Below are 17882 nucleotides of genomic sequence, written 5' to 3'. Positions count from 1 at the left end.
GATTGTCATAATAGTGGCATAAAGAACACATGCTTTATTCATGGTCTTGAGGACTGTCTTACATATGTTGCCTGTAGAAGTGCTGAAGTCTGCTTTGTAATGTCATTGGATGTGCTGAATGTTGTGAACTTGTATTATTGAGTTCTTTGCGAATAAAAAAATGGAAGACTGTGACAAGAATGTAGTTGAAGCTGTGACCTGTGCGAACTGTATAACTCAGACACCTCATTCTGTATTAACAGGACCACTCGAAGGCACATTTGAGGATGATGAGGAAGAATGTCTGTCTGAAGAAAATGATACAATTAGCAGAGGAGACTACACCCTTGAGGAAAACTTCTCAGCAGACTATGGCTCAGAACATCTCAGTTGTGAAGAAGCAGAATATTACTGCGGTAAAGGTAACTGGACTGAATAGATTTTACTATAATATGGATGTTACTTCTGGTCCATTGGGTGTTATTGCATTGTTGTAGAACTTTCTGTTATTGAAGCATATTTGCATTACATGCCATTCCTGGATCCTTGAAAAATCCACACAGCAGCAGTAAGTTTCAAATCTGGTTCCCAAATACTTTTTAGGAGTCCAACTGTGTCAGTTTATGTCAGTTAATCGTCCTGCCTCACTCTGACAGGACACTCAGAAGTCCCGTTAACCAGCGGGTATAAAAAGCAATAGGTGTGTGCAGTGAATTAGGATTGTGTTTCGCACTTTGCATGTCTTAACTGCAACTCCCCCATCCTCCTCCTGCCTTATGTGGAGGTATAATAATGAGATAAATATTTCTGCACAGGTGTGCAATTAGTAATAAAGGAGGACTGATAAGAACAAACTCTAGTAAAATATTTGTGGAAAGGTTTGGTCATGCCATCAGTTTGGTGTATGCATCTGACACAGCTGGAACATAGACTCTTGATCCAAAAGTATTAATTCTTATGTATGGCATTGTCAAGCATGCCTGTCTTTGGGTCGCAGCTTCGCTTTGCACTTAGTGATCATCTGTGACAATGTTGCATGATCTCCTGACTAATTCAGTAAAGTGTAAGACAAGTGTCTCCTGGGTTCACATACCTGAAGAGTTATTTCTTTTCAGTAGTGACACTGAAAAGGTTATGACTCTTAATAGTTGCTGGAATCTAATGTACTCTCTTCATTTCCTTGGCATGACTAATAAAAATCACCTGATAACAGTGAAGGATTTTTTTTACATTTGTTAGTGTAATGAAGCTTTTCTTCATGACACTTTTTCTAGTTTGCCTTAATTCCTTGCTATAAGTGCTTCATCTGATAGCTTTCGATGTCTCATGTCATACATTTTCTAATCAGGCACCAGGTTTTGTCTGCCCTTCAAACCTTTTCAGTCAATATTCTGTCTTTCTTAAGCAGCTGTAATGATAGATCCCATGCCAATGTGTGAATCCCTCTAGAAGCATCAATACTCAATGCCTGTGCCTTGATCACTCTGCCTTTGTGTCGTTTAATATCAAAATCTCCAAAGCCAGTGGTACCTTTTTTGTGAGGATTATGAATTTGAGCTCCTTTAAATTATCTTAGCTACAGAGCATATTATATTGACATTTGGAGTTCTCTTTGGACTGACAGAAGCTTGGTGCACAAAGCTGAAAAAAGCCGATATGACTTTGTTTCTACCTTGCTCGAGGAGTTGTATGTGTAAATCGCCTAAGCTTATTGACCCGAATCTTTGCCTTCTTGTCTTCTGATTTGTTTGGAACACAGACACTGATAGAGCATTGATACAGCCGATTTAGCAGCTCAGTGATTTGTTTTACAACAGGCGCCTTTGGCGAGACATTATCACTCCCTCAGGCCACCATTGTTTTGTTCTTTTCTCTAAGAGTCCTAAGACTTTAGTTTAAAGATGTGATCAAATTTCCTCTCATTTGATCAAATAGTTTCAGCTGATCTGTTTCTGAAAACTCAGTGCTGTAAGTATATTAGACTTGTCAAATTGTGTTAAATGTATAGTGATATGCAACACACATATGCAGGCATATTATCATAGTTGTAGACTCTCCTGATTCAAACTATATCACCAGTTTCTCAATGCCTTTAATGCCCATTTCATCAACAGTACCACTATTCCACATTGTAGAGGATAAACTGAATATAAAGAGGAGGTTAGGAAACATTTTTTCATGTCAAGGGTTTACGAAGTCTCATGGCATCAGGTTAGACACAGGCAGGGAAACTTCCTGCTGATTGCCACCTGCCATCCAGCCCCTCAGCTGATGAATCAGTGCTCCTCCATGTTGAACACCAATTAGAAGAAAGACTGAGGGTGGCAAGGGCACAGAACGTTGTCTGTGTGGGGCACTTCAATATTCATCACCAAGAGTGGCTCGGTAGCGCGACTACTGATTGAGCTGGGCCAGGCTGGCTCTGCGGCAGATGATGAGAGAACCAACAAGAGGGAAAAATCTACTTCACATCATTCTCACCAACCAGCAATGCACCTCACAATGCAACTGTCGCAGATGCAGCTATCCATGACGCTATTGGTAGGAATGACCATTGTACACTCCCTGTGGAGACAAAGGCCTGTCTTCAAATTGAGGACACCCTCCTTCATGTTGTGTGGCACCACCACCGTGCCAAATGGGATAGATTTCAAATAGATCCAACAACTCATGAGGTGCTGTGGGCCATCAGCAGCAGCAGAATTATATTCATCCACAATCTAAACTCATGGCCTAGCAAATTCCTACTATCAAGCCAGGGGACCAATCCTGGTTCAAGGAGGAATGTAGGAGAACATGCCAGGAGCACCAACAGCATACCTAAAAATGCGGTGCCAACTTGCTAAAGCTAAATAAAGGACTGAATGCAAGCTGAACAGTGAAAGCAGCATGCAATAGATAGAGCCAAGTGATCCAACAACCAACAGATCAGATCAAAGTTCTGCATCCCTATCACATCCAGTCACGAATGATGGTGGAGAATTAAACAACTAACTGGTGGAGAAGGAGGCCCCATAAACATCCCCATCCCAGCACGTCAGTTCAAAAGACAAGGCTAAAGCATTACAACAATCTTCTGCCAGAGGTGTTGAGTGGATGATCCATCTTGGCTTCTTCCTGAGGTTCGTACCATTACAGAAGTAAGTCTGTGGTGAATTTGAATTCCTTCACATGATATCAAGAAACAGCTAAAGACACTGGATAAATCAAAGGCGATGGACACTGACAACATCTCAGCTACATTATTAAACACATGCTCCAGAAGTAGCCTTGCCCCTAGCCAAGCTGTTCCAGTACAGCTACAACACTGGCATCTACCTTACAATGTAGAAAGTTGCCAGAAATTTTAGGTCCACACAAAAACAGGATAACTCCAATCGAGCCAATTATCAATCAATTCGCCTACTCTCAATCACGAGCAAAATGATGGAAGGTGTCGTTGACAGTACTATCAAGGAGCACTTAAGCAGCAAAACACTGACTTACTAATACTCAGTTTGGGTTCTGCCAGGGCCAGTTTGCTCCAGACCTCATTGTAGCAGTAATCCAAACCTGCATAATGCCACTGAATTCCAGAGATGAGGTGAGAGTGGTTTCCTTTGATATCAAGGCAGCATTTGACCGAGTGCGGCATCAAGAAGCCTTAGCAACATTGAAGTCAGTGGAAATTTGGATAATCTCTCCTTGGTTGGAATCATACCTAACACAAAAGAGGATGGTTGTGGCTGTTGGAGACCAATCATCTCGGCCCCAGGACATCACTGCAGGAGCTCCACAGTGTACTGGCCTAGGCCCACCCATCTTCAACTGCCTCATCAATGACCTCCAACATAAAGTCAGAGGTGAGGATGTTCACTGATGATTGCACTGTTAAAGCCACAGTTTTAGAATAGTCAAGTTGTTTATTTAAGAGGAAGAATGAGGAGAAGCAATATAAAATAAAGGGTACATTTTAAAGGGTGCGCAGGAGTGGAGGGACCTGGGGCATATATGCACAAATGAATAAAGATGGCAGGGCAGGTTAAGGAAAGTGTTGTCACGACTCACTGGGGATAGTGCACTGTAGTATCAAGCCCCACTGCTCCCTGAGCCATGACAAATGTGAGAAGTTTAATCAGACCACCAGAGTGCCCCAATTCTACCTAACTGTTTAATTTAGGTTCAAAGAACATGAGCACCAGGTTTATAAACTTAACAAGTAAATAACTGTTTATTAAACAAATTGTCTGTAACCAGTGAAAGAAAAAAATATGAACTGCTAACTTCACACACACACACACACATGACACACAAAACATGGATTTTAAGGGTGAGATAAAACAGTTCAAAAGCACCAATCTGGAGTTCAGGATTAGAAGTGTTGACTTTGATTGCATTCTTCCAAATTTCTTGCAGGTTGTTGTGGTTGACACAAGGTAGTCTCTCAGCAGCTGCAGTCTGTGGGGTTCTCTGGTTGAAACTTGCTTTTAATGTCTCTACTGGTGATTTTTCCCCTTTTCCTCCTGACAGGGGTTTCTCAAAGAAAGTAAAATGCAGCGATGTAAGGAATAGTCAGCTAGCTACTATGGCAGGATTACTGAAGTCTTATAAAACACAGGAGAGAGATTTCAGATCTTTTCTCTTTTCAGGCTAGGAGCTGATCTACTGCACTATCCTCACACAGAACCTGGCCACTTGGTCAGGAGCCATTCAAAACGCCATCGTTAGGCAGTTCCCTCTTAAACCAGGTCTCCGTCCCAGCACTATTCTGTCCAACCCGGCATAAACTGTTGCAGGAGATAGCAACATTGTAGATTTTCTTCTTCCTGCTCTAGTGAACATCTCTTTTAAACTGCAGCCATGGTAGTTTTTAAAGCCACAGTCTAATCTTAAAGCCACAGTCTAAAAAATAAAAATATGTTCTTTACAGGGTTAATATTGCAAACAGGATCCTGGGATTTATAAATAGCAGCTTAGAGAACAAAAACAAGGAGGTTATGATAAAACTATACTGTATAAAACCTTGATTCGGTCTCAACTGGAGTATTGTATCCAGATGTAGGCAGCACATTTTAGGAAGGATGTGAAGGCTTTAGAAAGGGTGCAGAAAAGATTCATGAGAATGACCCTTGGGATGAGGAACTTCAGCCATGTGGATAGGTTGGAGAGGTTGGGACACTTTTTTATTCTTCCTGGGCATCACTGGTTAGGCCAGTGATCATTGTCTATTCCTAATTGCCCTTGAGAAGGTGGTGGTGAGCTGTCTCCTTGAACTGCTGAAGTTCATTTGGTGTAAGTACACCCACAGTGGTGTCAGGAAGGGAATTCCAGGATTTTGACCCAGCGACAGTGAAGAAGCAATACAGCTCCATGTCAGGATGGTGTGCAGCTTGGAGGGAAACTTGCAGGTGGTATTTTTTTCATGCTGCCCTTGTCCTTCTAGTTGGTAGAGATTGCATGTTTGGAAGGTGCTGTTGAAGGAACTTTGACAAGTTGCAGCAGCGCACCTTGTATATGGTATATACTGCTGCCACTATGCGTTGGTGGATGGAGTGAATGTTTAAGAGAAGATTAAAAGGAGATTTAATAGAGGTGTTCAAAATTATGAGGGGTCTGGACAGGGTAGGTAGGGAGAAACTATTCCCATTGGCGAAAGGATTGAGAACAAGAGGGCATTGATTAAAGTTGATTGACAGAAGTGGCAATGGTGACAAGAGGAAAATCTTTTTCTTGGCAGGTGGTTAGGAATGCAGTGCCTGAGAATGTGGTGGGGGCAGATTAAATCGTGGCTTTCAAAAGAGAATTGGACAATTATCTGAAAATTTTAAAAAAGGGTTATGGGGAAAAAGCAGGGGAGTGAAAATAAGTGTGCACTCTTGCAGAGAACAATGGGCCAAATGGCGGCCTCCTGTGCTGTAATCATTCTGTGATTATGTTCAGTGGTATTTTCAGCTTTTCAGATACTGAACCAGAGTGTGTCTGCATGCAGCAAAACCTGGACAATATCCAGGCTCGGGCTGATAAGTGGCAAGTAACATTTGTGCCGCACAAGTGCCAGGCAATGACCGTCTCCAACAAGAGAGAATCTAACTATCTCCACTTGCCATTCATAAGAGCAGGAGCAGGAAAAGGACATTTGGCCCCTGGAGCCTGCTCCATCATTCAATAAGACAATGGCTGGTCTGATTGTCACCTTAACTCCACTTTCCTGTATTCCCTGTAATATCTTAATTAAGAGGGTTTTTACCGTTTCATGAGGTCCTGCTGCTTACACCCCCCACTCCCCCATAACCCTTGACTCCCTTGTAGATCAAAAAGTCTGTCTAACTCAGCCTTGAATATATTCAATGACCTCACCTCCACTCTAGGGTAGAGAATTCCAAAGATTAACAACTCTCTGAGGGAAGAATTCCTCCTTATCTCCATCTTAAATGAGAGAAACTATGTCCCCAGGTTCTATATTCCCCCATGAGGGAAAAACATCATCTCCGCTTCTATCCTGTCAAGACCCTTCAGAATCTTATGTTTCAATAAGGTCACCTCTCATTCTTCTAAACTCCCAATGACTATAGTCCAACCTATTTAAGCTTTCCTGATAAGACAACCCCTTCATCCCAGGAATCAACCAAGTGAACCTTCTCTGAACTGCCTCCAATACAAGTATATCCCTCCTTAAATAAAGAGATCAAAACTATATACAGTATTCCAGGTATGGCCTCACCAATGCCCTTACAGTTGGAACAAGACTTTCCTATTTTTATAATCCATCCCCTTTGCATTAAGGGCCAACATTTCATTTGCCATCCTAGTTGCTTGCTGCACCTGCAGGCTAACTTTTTGTGATTCATGTTCAAGGACATCCACGTTCCTTCAATGTCTTTTGCACATATAAACCCGGATGTCTTTGCTCCTGCACCCCAGTTAGAATTGTACTTGTATTGTATTTTATATTGTCTCTCCATGTTCTTCCTACCAAAATTAATCACTTCACGTTTCTCCACATTGAAATTCATCTGCCATTTGTTTGCCCATTCCACCAACTTATCAATGTCCTACTGAAGTCCTACACCATCATCTTCATAGTGCACAATGCTTCCATGTTTCGTATCATCCTCAAATTATGAAATGGAATCAAGTATCAATCAGTATCAAGTGTATATGAGTAAGATCACTATCAGATTGGTAGAATTTTGTTTTTTTTCATCTCCACATGGCTCCTGAGGACTGCCCATTGTAGATCTGGTGAGTAGCTATGGAGGTGGCACGGTGTATGAGGTGGTATCGGGATATGAAGTGGCATGAAGATGGATGGAAGCGGCATGGGGTATAAGTTGACATGGAGGTGTCATGGGGGTATGAGGTGACATGATGGTATGAGGTGGCATGGACATGAGGATGGGGGCATGAATTGGCATAGAGGGGTCATGGGCTGGGTGGGGGACATGAGTTGGAATGGACATGGTGAGTGGCTGAGGTGATGGGGCTGTGAGAGGTGAGGGCTAGAGGGCCAAACAACTTCTAAAACAACTAGGACAAAGTCCCAGAGAACTGAAGCAGGCCTTCTAACCTCGGCACTCGTCCACCTCGGTAGGTGCCTATGATTTGTTTCCAGGGCTGACAGGCCTGACTCTGTCCTGAGTCCCCGGAAGTGCAAATTGGGTGTAATGGGTGTAATAAGCTGAGGTTGGTCTGCCAAGTCTAGAAATTTGCCAACTGAAACTAACCGCCTCGGTAGCAAAAATCCAGCCCTTTGTGCCCTCCTCACAGCTTGCTTTTATACCTGTCTTTGTATCATCAACAAATTTAGCTACAATATAACCAGTTTCTTCATCTAATTGTAAATAGTTGAGGTCCCAGCACTGATCACTGTGGCACGCCATTACTTACGGTTTGCCATCCTGAATATGACCCATCTATCCCAGCTCTGTTTCCTGTTAGTTAGCCAATCCTTTATCCATGCTTATATATAATCCCCCCAAACCATGCGTTCTTATCTTAAAGTAACCTTTTATGTGGCAGCTTATCAAATGCCTTTTGAAAATCCAAATATACTACATCTACTAGTTCCTATTTATCCACCCTGCTTGTTTACATCCTCAAAGAACACTATTACATTTATCAAACACAATTCCCCTTTCATAAAACTATATTGATTCTGCTTGATTTTATTATGATTTTCTAAACGTTCTGCTGCTACTTCCTTAATAATGGATTCCAGCATTTTGCCAATAACAGATGTTAGGCTAACTGGCCTATAGTTTCCTGCTTTCTGTCTCCCTCCTTTCTTGAACAGAGGTGTTAATTTTTTCAACGTCATTACCATTGCTAATCCCCACCAGCAAAATCTTGGGGGTTAATATTAACCAGAAACTTAGCTGGACCAGCCATATAAATACTGTGGCTACGAGAACAGGTCAGAGGCTGGGAATTCTGTGGCAAGTAACTCAAATTCTGACTCCCCAAATACTGTTCACCATCTGCAAGGCACAAGTTAGGAGTGTGATTAAATACTCTCCACTTGCCTGGATGAGTGCAGCTCCAGCAACACTCAAGAAGATGAACAACATCCAGGACAAGCAGCCTGTTTGATCAGCACCCCATCCACCCACCAGCTTAGTCATTCATTTCCTCCAACGCCTGCGCACAATGTACCATCTACAAAATGCACAGCGGCAACTTGGCAAGGCCCCTTCCATAGCATTTTCAAAACTCCCAACCTCTACCACCTGGAAGTGCAAGGGCAGCAGGTACATGGGAATGCAGCCATCAGCAAGTTCCCCTCCAAATCACATACATCCTAACCTGGAACTGTGCCATTGTTCTTTCACTGTTGCTGGGTTTAAATCCTGAAATTTCCTCCTTAACTACACTCTGGCTGTACCTACACCACAAGGACTGCAGCAGTTCAAGAAGGCGGCTCATTACCACCTTCTTAAGGGCAATTAGACATGGGCAATAAATGCTGGCCTTGCCAGCAATCTAACCATCCCACAAATGAATAAAAAAAAGATATGGTAGTAAACTACATGAAGTGCATGAATTTAAGTAGTAAACACATCAGAAAAAGTTAGGGCTGGTCTGTTGAGGTGTAAGTGAATTCTTCATGTTGTGGTGAGTCTTATGGCAGATTTTTCCATTTCCCTTGGCGACGGGCGTCGGGAGGGGTGAGCAGACAACATGGTGGGAAGGCCAAAAATCAGCTTCACGCCGCTGTGAAACTAGTTAGCAATCGTCCGCTCTACCCGTCATTGGCAAGCCGCCTTTCCCACAGCCGCACATTGAGAATGTCATTTTAATACATCTGCATATCATTATAAGGCCTGCTCACGGCAATCATCCCTCCATGTCAAATTTACTGTCTATGTTGGCGGGAAAACACATCAGTGCAGAACACGTCTTGACAAGTGTGGCGTGCAGAAGCCAGGACTTACCGTCAGGGCCTTGCTCACATTGTGGACATCCAAGGAGCAGAAGGTGCTGGAGCCCAACAGCAATCAGACCCTGGAGGAAAACATGAATTGCATGCTGGGTGGATTCTGAAGGACACGGCTCCACCGCGAATCAGCTCACAGAAGGTGAAAGGTCACTGGAGTTATCATGGTCTGCAACAGATGATCGTCGAGGGGGTGGAGAGGAAGGTGCAGCTGTGAGTGGGAGAGGAAGATGTATCGGGAGGGTGGGAGAGGAAAGTCTAGGTTTTACTGGGAGAGGAATGTATACCGGTGGTGGGGTGGGTGGGTGAGGCTGGGAGACGGGAAACGTCGGTGTCACAGGGGGTGAGGTTGGGAGGGGGAAACTATGGTGTTGGCGGGGGGTGAGGTTGGGAGCGGTCGGGGGAAATCCAGGGGGAGGAGGGTGTGACGGGGAAGAATGCGGCAACTGAGAAGATAGGTGTAAAGGGGGAGGAAGTTGAAAGGGAAGGAGCTCAGATGGGGAGAAAGAGTCAAAGGGATGGAACGAGTAAGGGTGGAAGAAGTAGTAAGGGTGGAGGAAGGAGTAAGTGGGGCAGGAAGGAGTAAATGGGGGGGATGTCCAGATGAACGTGTAAGGGAGGGGTCTGTGGAGATGATGGCTGCCTACTGGTGAGCGAGATGAGTGTGGGTGTGGTAGGAGGGAATGGTGAGTATGAGAGAAGCCAGAGTGAGCCAGTAGGGTGGGAGGGTAAGGGTGCAATGGTAGCAGTAGAAGGGACAACGAGGGTGGTTGGTAAGGACTCGGGGCAGACATGGACCCTGGAGGTGGGAAGAAGGTCAGGGAGGTCAATGTGGATGGAGTGAGATTCTCGGGAAGATAGGGAACGTTCACATGGACATCTGGAAAGAAAATAATTCTGGCTGGTAAGTGACGGTGGGGAGGCGGGAGGTGATGCCAGGGGGGTCAACAGTGATGAAGGAAAGGACATGGGTGACTGGGGGAGGAGCAAGGATAGGGGAGCTGAAGACATAATTCACCACAGTCACCTTTCAAAATCGAAAGTGAAAAGAGCCTCATGTTGGGCGGGAACAGGTGCTGCATGGGAGTGCGATCAATGGATGGGCGGAGATGCAGGTCAATTCAGATGGACAACTGAAAGAGAACCCCAGCAGGATGGAGCGTTGAATAGACTGTCAGTACTTAAAGTTGACAAGGCACCGGGACCGGATGAGATGCATCTAAGGATATTGAAGAAAGTGAGAGTAGAAATTGCAGGGGCACTGGCCATAATCTTTCAGTCTTCTCTAGACTCAAGGGTGGTGCCAGAGGACTGGAGAATCGCAAACATTATGCGCTTGTTGAAAAAGGTTGTAAGGATAAGCCCAGCAATTACAGACCAGTAAGTTTAACTTCAGTGGTGGGCAAGATTCTAGAAACAATTATTCAGGATAGAATTAGTAGTCACATGGAAAAATATGGGTCGATAGGGAAGAGCTTGCATGGATTTGTAATAAGGAAATCGTGTTTAACTAACTTCTGGAGTTTTTGAAGAGGCAACAGAAAAGGTTGATGAGGGTAATGCTGTTGATGTGGTGTACATGGACTTTCAATACAGTGCCACACAACAGACTTGTGAGAAAAGTTATTGCTCATGGAATAAAAGGGACAGTAGCAAAATGGACACAAAATTGGTTGAAATATAGGAAGCAGAGAGTAATGGTCAATGAATATTTTTTGGGCTGGAGGACGATTTGTACTGGAGTTCCCCAGGGGTTGGTATTGGGACCCTTGCTTTTCCTGATATACATTAATGACCTAGATCTTGGTGTGCAGGGGACAATTTCAAAGTTTGCAGATGATACGAAGCTTGGGAGTGTTGTAAACTGTGAGGAAGACAGTGTGGAACTTCAAGAGGACATAGACAAATTGGTGGAGTGGGCCGATAGGTAGCCGATGAAGTTCAATGCGGAGAAGTGTGAGGTGATGCATTTTGGTAAGAAGAACATGGACAAACAATATGAAATAAGGGGTGAAATTTTGAAGGGCGTGCAGGATCCGAAAGACCTGGGTGTATATGTGCATAGGTCATTGAAGGTGGCTGAACAGGTTGAGAAAGCAGTTAATAAAGCATATAGTACCCTGGGTTTTAGTAAAAGGGGCATAGAGTACTAGAGCAGGGAGGTTATGCTGAATTTATATAACACATTTGTTAGACCTCTGCTGGAGTACTGTGTACAGTTATGGGCGCCACGTTATAGGAAGGATGTGAACACCATAAGACCATAAGACATAGCAGAAATTAGGCCATTCGGCCCATCGAATCTGCTCGCCATTCAATCATGACTGATAAGTTTCTCAACCTCATTCTCCTGCCTTCTCCCCGTAACCTTGAACACATTGGAGATACTGCAGAAGAGGTTTACAAGAATAGTTCCAGGGATGAGAAATTTCAACTATGAGGATAGATTGGGACTGTTCTCCTTGGAGAGAAGAAGGCTAAGAGGAGATTTGATAGAGATGTTCAAAATCATGAGGGGGCTGGACAGAGTGGATAGGGAGAAGCTGTTCCCACTTGTAAAAGGATTAATAACAAGTGGGCACAAATTTAAAGTGATTTGCAAAAGAAGTAAATATGACATGAGAAAATTTTCTTTCACACAACGAGTGGTTTGGATCTAGAATGCACTGCCTGGAAGTATGGTAGAGGCAGGTTCAATCGAGGCATTCAAGAGGGCGTTAGATGCCTACTTGAATATAAACAATGTGCAGGGGTATGGTGAAAAGGCAGGGCACTAGGACATAATGCTCATTTGGAGAGCCAGTGCAGACACGATGGGCCAAATGGCCTCCCTCTGTATGATTAAAATTCTCTGATTCATTGAAAATGCTCGGGACATTGAGATGTGGATGATGGAGGAAGGATCTGCGTGATTGAGAGAGTGCTTGCAAAAGGCTCCGAAAGGCCCTGCCACACACATACTTCTCCCTCCAGAATCACTCGTGGGTTGGCTGCGTGAAACTGAACTGCTAGTGGGAGGGGATGCAGGGGAAGGACTTGCGAAGCCTGCAAATGAAGCTGAAAGACACCATTACACATTATTCAGTGAAAGTGAATATATTTTCTGATTATAAATTGACAAAATGTGTTCACCCGTGTAACCACGTGATCAGAAATTCTTCACTTTTCTAGGCCTACCACTTCTTCTAGGTGCTGCCCTGACATCCTCAGCAGGGTTGGAGACAGCCTGTGCAATGGTTGGCCTTGTTGCCTTTGATGACTTCGGCGTGGGTCCTCTGGAGAGCTGAGGCCTTGGAGGGGGCCTCAGCTTGCTTTGGCTGTCTTCGGGTGGGCCAGCTTCTCCCTCTGCAGTGACAAAGGACAAGGTTGAGGAGATCACAGGCAAAGGGGACATGGAGGGAGAGGACAGACTCTGAGATTCCTAAGTGGATGACCAGGTGTCCAGCTGCTGCTCCTCCTCCCTTCAGGTGCCTAAGGGCCCTGGCCTGACTCCATGAGAGGAAGGAGCACCTGGAGGGACGTTGCGATGCCCCATTTCCCTCTCGCATTGCCACTTCAGGAACTCGTCCATTGCTAACATGATAGAGTGCAGACCTGTGTGCATCTCCGCATTCTGCTGGAACAGGGTCTCCATGGTGTCTGCCATCCTTCCCATGGAGACCTCCATAGGTGCACATATGGGCACCACTTCATCAGAGAGCAGGCGGACATACTCTTCTGACTCACGTGCCACTCTCTTGAGGGCTTCCAACAGCTCTGCGTGATGTTCCCCCGCCTTCTGCTGACTCTCCATGATGAGCTGGAAGGCTCATCATCTGATTCGGACCTCACAAATGCCTCTTCCCCAGCAGTCCTCCGAGTGCCGGGGAACTCAGCAGAACCTGTCTCCTACTACTGCTGCTGTGACCGCCAGATTGTAAACCCAAGCCTGCTCTAGATCTAGGTCACACTGAGGTGTGTATCTCTGCACTGGCAGAGGGTGCATGCAAGCACTGTGAAGGGTCTTCCAGGCTGCTTATTTCCAGCTCTTCAATGGAGGAGGTATCCTCTTGGTTGGAGGTGAGGACCTGGATGGAGCTGAGAGACTGACTGGCTGAGGGTGACGGTCGCTTGGCAGAGGTCCCTCTGAACCAAAGTAAAAATGATTAGCGCATGGCAGCAGAGTCAAAAGCAAGAGAGAGAGAACACTTACAGTAGCATTGAGAGAGGGATGATGTGGTGCAGGATCCTCACGAGGGTGTTCACCACCGACCTCATTGCCGCCGCAGGCACGGTCCAAATCCTCACCAGTCAGCACGATGGAATGCTCCTCAAAGTGAATGAGGGGTCTCATGTGGGCCACTCCACCCCCGGTCTGGGACCTCTCCCTGTTGCTTTGAAACAGCCTCGCTTGCATGAGAACAAATGGAGACAGTGTGAGCAGGACACCTGGCACTGCATGGAATGCCAGTGTGGTGAGTGGAGCCATGGACGGGATGAGGACGTGAACTCCAGAGGATATGAGACTGATGGAGAGATGACAGTGTGTGTGAGAGTTAGTGGTGTTGTCCCTTGAAGTATGAGATCCCTGTGGATATGTGATGGGCTTTAAGGTATAGAGTCTCATGTCTTTGAATTGTGTTGAATGTTGAGTTTTAACAAAAATCAAGTTGTTATTAAACCTAACACTTAAACCAATTTGAAAAAAATTAGAAAATTTTCTTTTATATCTTTCTTCTGTCACTTTTATCTCTCTCCCTTTCCCTTTATTTCACTTTCTGTATTTGTTTTGATATTGAATTAAGGATTCTAACTTACACTTCCTTGTTCAAACTCTTTTGGAATAATTTTAACCCCTAAGATGGGTGTGTTTGGGTCACATGGGATGTTAACATGGGGAGAGACCGGTGGGAGGAGAGGCGCAGGCACAAGGGGTGCAGGGCCAGCAGGAAGTTCAAGGTGGAAAGAGCCGCAGAAGATGCCACTATCTTGCTGCCAGGTTTACAGGCGGCGATGCAGCTATCTCAATATGTCCAACATATAATGCCGAAGGAGGCTCTGTCTCTCCAGGGAGACCATGGCCTCCATTTGTCAGACCTGAGATCAGCTCCGACTGTGTGGGTGGATACCCCATGCCAGTGGCTCTGAAGGTGACAGTGGCCCTTAACTTCTATGCCTTCAGCTCTTTCCAGGGCTCAGTCGGGGATCTGTGTGGAGTCTCCCAATTAGCTGCCATAGTTGTGTCAAACTGGTGACAGAAGCTCTGTTCAGGTGGGTGTTAACTTTCATTCATTATGGATGAGGCCAGCCAGGCTGAGTAAGCCAGAGGCTTTGCAGCGATTGCTGGGTTCCCCTGCATCCAGGGTGCCATCGACTGCACAAGTGTGTCCATCAAGGTGCCAGCAGGTCAGCCGGGTGCCACATGTGTGCAGGAAGGAATTCCACCCCATGAACATGTAGATAGTGTGACCACAGGATGCAGATTCTGCAAGTCTGTGCATGGTACCCTGGCAGCTCCCAGGATGCATATATTCTGAGACATTGCCAGGTGCCGAGGCTCTTCAGTGCTCTTACCCGACTGGATGGATGGCTGCTGGGTCCAGTTGGCACTCAGACTCTAACACCCCTGAGCTCCATGGGGGGGACAGCCAGCCCAAAACAATTCAACACACTGACCCATGCCAACACAATACTCACCCTTCCTGAGCGCAGCAGGTCATTGAAGCGCTCCCTGCACTGCACCCAGGTGTGCCGCACCATATCATGGCTGCTCAGCTAGGCTGCCACCTCCTTCCATGCCCTCTTTGTGAGGTGCAGTGGCCTCCTCCTCCCACCTCTGGGACAAGGGTGTCCCTTATGGCAGCCATCTCCTCTAGGAGGGCAGCGAGGCAATCGTCGGAAAAATGGGGGGCCGAGTACCCAGCCGACCTCATCTCCCGCATGGTCTCTGCATCCTCGTTTGCAGCCATGTCGTTGCTGCAACTTCCAACGCGGGCAGCCTCCATAGGGCTGCCTGCGCTGTTTTTGAACTGGCCGCTGGGTTGCCATTGGACCCGGCAGACAACAAGCCCCTGCCCCCGCTCGCCCCTTCTCGGAGCTTCTCCAGCCAGCCTTCACATTGGGCAGACCTTAATTGACCCCTCCAACATGAAATTGCGGTCTGGCCTCGATCATGGGGGGAGGCCAGCTTCCCGACCGACCCCATCGAGCCTGCCCGACAAGGGCAAAGTTCTGCCCATGGTTTCCCTTTCATAAATCCATGCTGACTTTGTCTAATCCTGTTGATATTTTCTAAGTGTCCTGTTATCACATCCTTTATAATAGACACTAGAATTTTCCCCACTACTGCTGTTAGGCTAACTCTTGCTCCTGCCATTGGTCAATACTTGGTGGAAATTGTTGCGTATGTTCCAACACATTAGTGCTCAGAGTATGTCAAGCTGTGAAATGGCATATTGCAATCCATTGTGCCAGACTTGTCAAAAGCCTTTTCCACATTTCAGAACAGTTCCAATATATACTTTATTTTGTTAGAGGCTCAGCGGATACACACTATGACAATCATAGCCAAGCTGTTGCTGGTGTTTCTTCCTTCCCTGAACCCTGCTCTTAAAAGTTAAATAATTCAGTGCTCCTATATTGAGGTTGGAGGTGGTATGTGCTAACTTTCGTCAGCATCTTTCCCAGGCAACTCTACAGATTTTAAGGCCAATAATTGTTGATATATCTAGATTTTTTTCCCCTTGTTTGTGGACCATTGTGATCACAGCTAATTTTGAATAGGAGCCCAGCAGTAATGAATTGGTGAGGACCTTTCCTGTTAATGCCCACCATTTCAATAGAAGCATCAGCGAACATGCCTCATTTTCATGGGGCTTTTAATTGACTGATCCTTAACGGGGGTTCAGCAGCAGTAATTGGTTGGGCTGGAGTAGTTGCAGTGCTCTTTGACATCATGGAATAAAAATTCAACACAGCCTGCTAGTGGGCTTGGGACTGTGATGTATGATTGCCTTGAGCTCGGTTGAGGTAATGCAGGCAGCATACAACGTTTTTGAGCCACATCTAGAACAGGTAGCCCTTGTCACCAAGCAGCCAGTCTCCAGTTCGTCATGGCGACTCGAATGTGGCAGGAATGGCTGACAAATGCAAGATAAAAGCATTGCGGTTGCTGCCAGGATAGCAGGCATTTTCTGACATGCTGTTCTGTGCATAGTCGCACACCATCTGCATACTAAAGGAGTGGTATCCCTTGCATTTCTGGTTATATCTCCCCTTTGGGGCCATTATCTTCTCTGTTACTTGCAGGGGCTGTACTCAAAGGCTCCAATTGTTCTGGTTGTATATTGATTCTCTTAGATATTGTTAGGTCATGCTGTCTGTAAGAGGCAGCCTGAAGGCAGACTAGTTAATTTCTTTGTAATCCCAATCTAATGTTCTGGATGGTTGGATTCAGGCAGAGAGGCTCAGTGGAACAGGACTTGCAAATGGGTAATCCCCACATTTTCCCTGATGCTTGGGCTGAAGCATTTGCCTGCCACAGGTGGTATTTCAATGGTGAGGTCAGGCATGTTGTGGATTTAATGCCATGAACAATAGGTTTTGGGGGTTTGAAGCTACTGTAGCCCAAACCCTTAGTTATGTCCAGCATTGACTGACTGGCCTCACCATATAGCGTCTTTTGGACCAAACTTCCCTGAATCATGTTGTTTCATTTAGACTTAAATTCAATTTGACTATTTAAAATTTCTGGACTTGGAGGACTGAAAAAAGCTGCTCCCTGACTGGTGGCTTTAGGCTAACCAGAGAGCAATGTTTATGCATCAGACATTGTTCGTACTGCAGCCCTGATCGTTAAAGAGATGGGATTGAGTTTTGAAGTTGTTAAACTTTAGAGAAAAATGGTTAGGGAGGATCAGAAGACCTTGATTTTTGGTTTTGTACATCGGGGAAGAGTTAGAATTTTTATTATTGTGCAGGAGGAGGAAGCAGCTCATGTCTATTCTTTATTTTTTGGGCAGAATTTTTTGGTTGAAGGAGCTACCCGCTCTGCCACCCGAAGAGTCGACGGAGAACACATACCTGCCAATAACGGCTGTCCTGCAGCCATTCAATGCTCAGCAGGGTGTTAATTGGCTAAGGGTGAGACTTCTCCCCACCATTTGGGGAGGGAATTGGCCTTAGAGAACTGTCAGCCAATCCGATAAGCCGGCAGAACTGTAGTCCCAGCAGCACCAAGTACGAATGGTGGCCACTGCTGCATTACAGCCAGTCCCCAAAGAAGAGGAGCTAACAGAGGCCGGGCTTGAAGGTGAGCCCGGGCTATTAGTGGGGTGGGGCTGGCAGACCCCAGTGAGGTGGGGTGGGTGGTGATGGGAGTGGGTAACGGTATTTGAGAGGCCAGGAGGCGGGGGTTAAACGGGGGGGCATGACCTTGTTGGGGGCGCCTCTGACGAGCACAGGGCTTACCCAGTAAAAGCTGCCATGTTACCTGTCTGACTTGGGCTTCCCT

The 17882-nt window shown here is 45.7% G+C and overlaps 1 protein-coding gene across 3 annotated transcripts in view; it reads left to right on the top strand.

Moving 5' to 3' along the window:
- zfpm2a (zinc finger protein, FOG family member 2a) overlaps positions 1-17882 on the top strand; it is a 975862-nt gene that overhangs the window by 288048 nt on the left and 669932 nt on the right. For all 3 annotated transcript variants that reach the window (XM_078540069.1, XM_078540070.1, XM_078540068.1), the window contains exon 2: positions 243-401. In XM_078540069.1, coding sequence (XP_078396195.1) covers positions 267-401 — 135 coding nt within the window. In that variant the 5' untranslated portion in view covers positions 243-266. The remainder of the gene's footprint in view (positions 1-242; positions 402-17882) is intronic.

The sequence above is a fragment of the Cetorhinus maximus genome, chromosome 4, assembly GCF_964194155.1.
Source record: "Cetorhinus maximus chromosome 4, sCetMax3.hap1.1, whole genome shotgun sequence".
Lineage (NCBI taxonomy): Eukaryota > Metazoa > Chordata > Chondrichthyes > Lamniformes > Cetorhinidae > Cetorhinus > Cetorhinus maximus.
This window is presented reverse-complemented; position numbering and strand designations above follow the sequence as displayed.